General features: G+C 35.2%; 1 protein-coding gene across 1 annotated transcript; it reads left to right on the top strand.

Annotated features, from left to right (window-relative positions):
• Window positions 1-275: 275 nt before the first annotated feature.
• On the top strand, window positions 276-3,021 carry LOC113313179 (mitogen-activated protein kinase homolog NTF6-like). Its single transcript, XM_026561920.1, has 6 exons — window positions 276-546; window positions 1,205-1,334; window positions 1,429-1,566; window positions 1,750-2,082; window positions 2,188-2,371; window positions 2,475-3,021. Exons 1-6 carry the CDS (start codon window positions 368-370, stop codon window positions 2,645-2,647), a joined length of 1,137 nt encoding a protein of 378 aa, XP_026417705.1. The 5' UTR covers window positions 276-367; the 3' UTR covers window positions 2,648-3,021.
• The last annotated feature ends 701 nt before the right edge of the window (window positions 3,022-3,722 follow it).

The following is a 3,722-nucleotide window of genomic DNA, read 5'->3' as shown; positions in this document are numbered from 1 at the left end:
TTGCAAAATAAATAAGCTAAAACAGACGCAGTGGATCAACAACTATTGTTGATACAGACTAAGCTAGCTAGCATAACAGTTGATGTCTTACATCAAATTCTATCTATACAAGTTCAAATTTCAAAGCTCAAAGGAGGGAATAATCCAACGGCCGTAACTCAATCTTCATATTCCCATTACTTTTTTCTTTAATTTACTTTTTTCTTTAATTTACTTTTTTCTTCAAAGGAGTATAATAAAATAAAAATAATAGTAATATCTTTCTGATCAAACTTTTTAAATTGAAACAAGGGTACGCTAAAAATCTCCTTTTATATCATCATCTCTCGACTCTGAAACTCTTTCTCACACACCCAAAAACCTAAAAATGGAGGAAGAATTTGCAGCTACGAGTATATCTGATCCTAAATCAGTACAAGTGAAGGGGGTAAAAACTCATGGAGGTAAATACATTCAGTATAATCTTTTGGGTAACTTGTTTGAAGTCTCAGCTAAATACATCCCACCAATCCAACCACTTGGTCGAGGTGCTTATGGAATCGTTTGGTATTACATTTTCAACTCTAAATTTGTGGTTTCATTTTTAGGTTTTAAGTTTAATTTCAGCTGAAATAATCTGGATTTCATAGTAATAATTTTTATTAGGGTTTTGTCATTTGAAATTATTTTCTACTTGTTTGACTGTCCAGTTGGGAATTTCAAGGTTATTGTATCTAGTTTTGAATCTTTTGATAGTTTCAATTGAAATTTGTGTACATCCGTGGTGGAAAATTCAAATTTATAGCTGATTTTTAATGTGTTTAGAGTTTATTCACTGTCTAGTATTTCTGTATTGGATAGGGTTTAAAGCGAAAATTGTTTGGTTTTGGAGCTAAGGAATTGATTGATTCAATTAGTTTTTAGCGGTATGCAGTGAAAAGTTTCATGAGATGAACAATTGAAATACTGTTTGTGGAGAAAGAATATGTGAATGCGGAAGTCTTGATGATGAGCTGCAACACTTGATTAGAGATTGCGTATGTCCACTGTTTCATTAAATAACTGTTGAGAAATTGATAGCACAGAGATACAGACTTGATGAGTTTTAGGGTTGGATACCCCTTTGTGGAATATTATAAACTTACTTAATAAGTGATTTGCTGTTCTTCATCCATAATTTGTTTAGTGTTGCACTTGCATTATTATTTATGCTCTTATCATACAGCTGCGCGAAAAATTCTGAGACAAATGAAGAGGTTGCAATAAAGAAGATTGGAAATGCATTTGATAATAGGATTGATGCAAAGAGGACACTTCGGGAGATCAAACTTCTTTGCCATATGGATCATGAAAATGTAAGATAAATGGAACTAACTCTTCTGGAAGTTTCTATCCTTGAATTCGCAGACTCAGAGTTGAAGTTAAATTGAACTTGTTTTTCTGCAACAGGTTGTCAAGATTAAGGATATCATACGCCCACCAACACGTGACATTTTTGATGATGTTTACATTGTATATGAGTTGATGGATACAGATCTGCATCAAATAATACGCTCTACACAGGCACTGACTGAAGATCATTGTCAGGTAATTTTGTGGTTCTGTACACTGTATCTGTCAATCTTATTTTAGACATTTCCTTAAGAGAAGATATGTTCACCTCTATAGATTCCGTATAGCCTTCTTGCATAAACTATTATAAACTTGTGTATCCAGTAAAGTCATGAAGTCATCCCAATTTAAAAGTAACCTTATGTTGCTTTTTGGCAGTATTTCCTGTACCAGTTACTACGAGGGCTGAAATATATACATTCTGCAAATGTTTTGCACCGAGATCTTAAACCAAGCAACTTGCTTCTCAATTCAAACTGTGACTTGAAGATTTGTGACTTTGGGCTTGCAAGAACCACTTCAGAGACAGATTTCATGACGGAGTATGTAGTAACACGTTGGTACCGAGCTCCAGAGTTGCTTCTTAACTGTTCTGAATATACCAGTGCAATTGATATCTGGTCTGTTGGTTGCATTCTCATGGAGTTCATCAAGAGAGAGCCCATTTTCCCAGGAAAAGATTATGTTCAACAGTTGAAACTTATCACTGAGGTATTAGCATCCTCCCATCAGTTGCAGTTTTTCCTAAATGAAGATATGTTTGACCAAGTTAGACCTGATTTCATTGCTTTATCTCTATAATATGTTGTAATACAGCTATTAGGATCACCAGAAGAGTCAGACCTTGGCTTCATAAAGAGCGATAATGCTAAGAAGTATGTTAAACAGCTCCAACAAGTCCCAAAGCAATCATTTTCTCAAAAATTTCCAAATATGTCATCAGTAGCCATCGATCTTGTGGAGAAGATGCTAGTATTTGATCCATCCAAACGCATAACAGGTACATCTCTTACAGTAAAATATTCAACTGCAATGTTTTTTAGGAGGCATTCCTTATGTTTCAAGAATTTAACAATTTTTTTCTCCGTGATATGTTTTTGAAGTTGACGAAGCGTTGAATCACCCGTATTTGTTGAGCCTCCATGAGATCAACGAGGAACCCATTTGTCCATCTTCCTTTGTATTCGATTTTGAACAGTCAAACTTGAGTGAAGAAGATATTAAACAGCTTATATGGGAGGAGTCTCTTAAGTTCAATCCAGACGACACGATCTAAGTTTTTGATCCTAAATCAATTTTTGCTTTGGTTCTCTTTCTTCGTTCCCGCAAAAAAACAGTGGAGAGATTGTTTTCGCTTGAAAGGTATGTTTGTATATTTTCGCATTTTATGCATGAGCTGAGTGATCCAGGAGATAGGTTCTCCATGCGTATTCATTGAGATGTTGTGTTCCAGTGATGTTGTTGAAGCCATTAATTCACATTTGTTTTTTTTTTACTCGAACCCGTGACTTGTGCTGAGAAGGAGACGGTGATCAAGTTTCCTACAAGTCTTATAGTTCATTACTCAAACCTTATTGCTCTGTAAATTCTGAGTTACTGATTTTATATACAAGCCTCTATCCCGGTGCATACACACCGAGAGTCTGCAAAGTGTTTGTGCGTAAAATTCACATTAACTAACCCATTAATTTGAACTACAACCTCGTACCCTTTGAGTCGGAGTGTTTATTTGGTATTCTTACGGGTACGATTTTATTATTATTCGAAGACGACTTTTGTCATGTAGGAGTAGGAAGAACAAAATATGCGCATGAGAAAAACCTCGCTTCTGAAATTTGGTGTGGCGTAAATTAAAGAAACCATTAGCATTAGCATCATAATTAGTTTATTTAATTTATTCTTGAAAACCCTTGAGACTGTATCACTCGGTCCTCCTTTTTGTGTCCTGACACCAAAGGCGGTTTTTGTTACGGCCACATGGGGTCACATGTGAAAGCAAACATCGATTGTAGTTTTTAATGTTGTTTCAGGATCTTTTTTTTTTTACCTTGGTCCTCCCTTGGACCGAAATTTCCTTCAAAAATGGAGGAGGTTTCTTCGCCTGATGTAACTTAATCTTTTCCTGTCGACAACATATCAAAAATTTGGGATTTGAAGTTTTCTTGCTTTTACCGTTTCTTCTTCATAAAATAAGATACTCTGCAACACAAACATATTTTGATTTGCAATTAAAGAAGCCACCTATGATGCAGTTGGCTAGTTATACTGGCAGTCATTTTATCTTTTGTCAATGATCCTCAATTGGACTTTTCCCTTTCAGATACTACATGATCATCTCTCGCTATTCTGAA

Source organism: Papaver somniferum, chromosome 9 (genome assembly GCF_003573695.1).
Source record: "Papaver somniferum cultivar HN1 chromosome 9, ASM357369v1, whole genome shotgun sequence".
Lineage (NCBI taxonomy): Eukaryota > Viridiplantae > Streptophyta > Magnoliopsida > Ranunculales > Papaveraceae > Papaver > Papaver somniferum.
The sequence above is the reverse complement of the archived record's forward strand: the minus strand, read 5'-3'. Positions and strand labels throughout refer to the sequence as shown.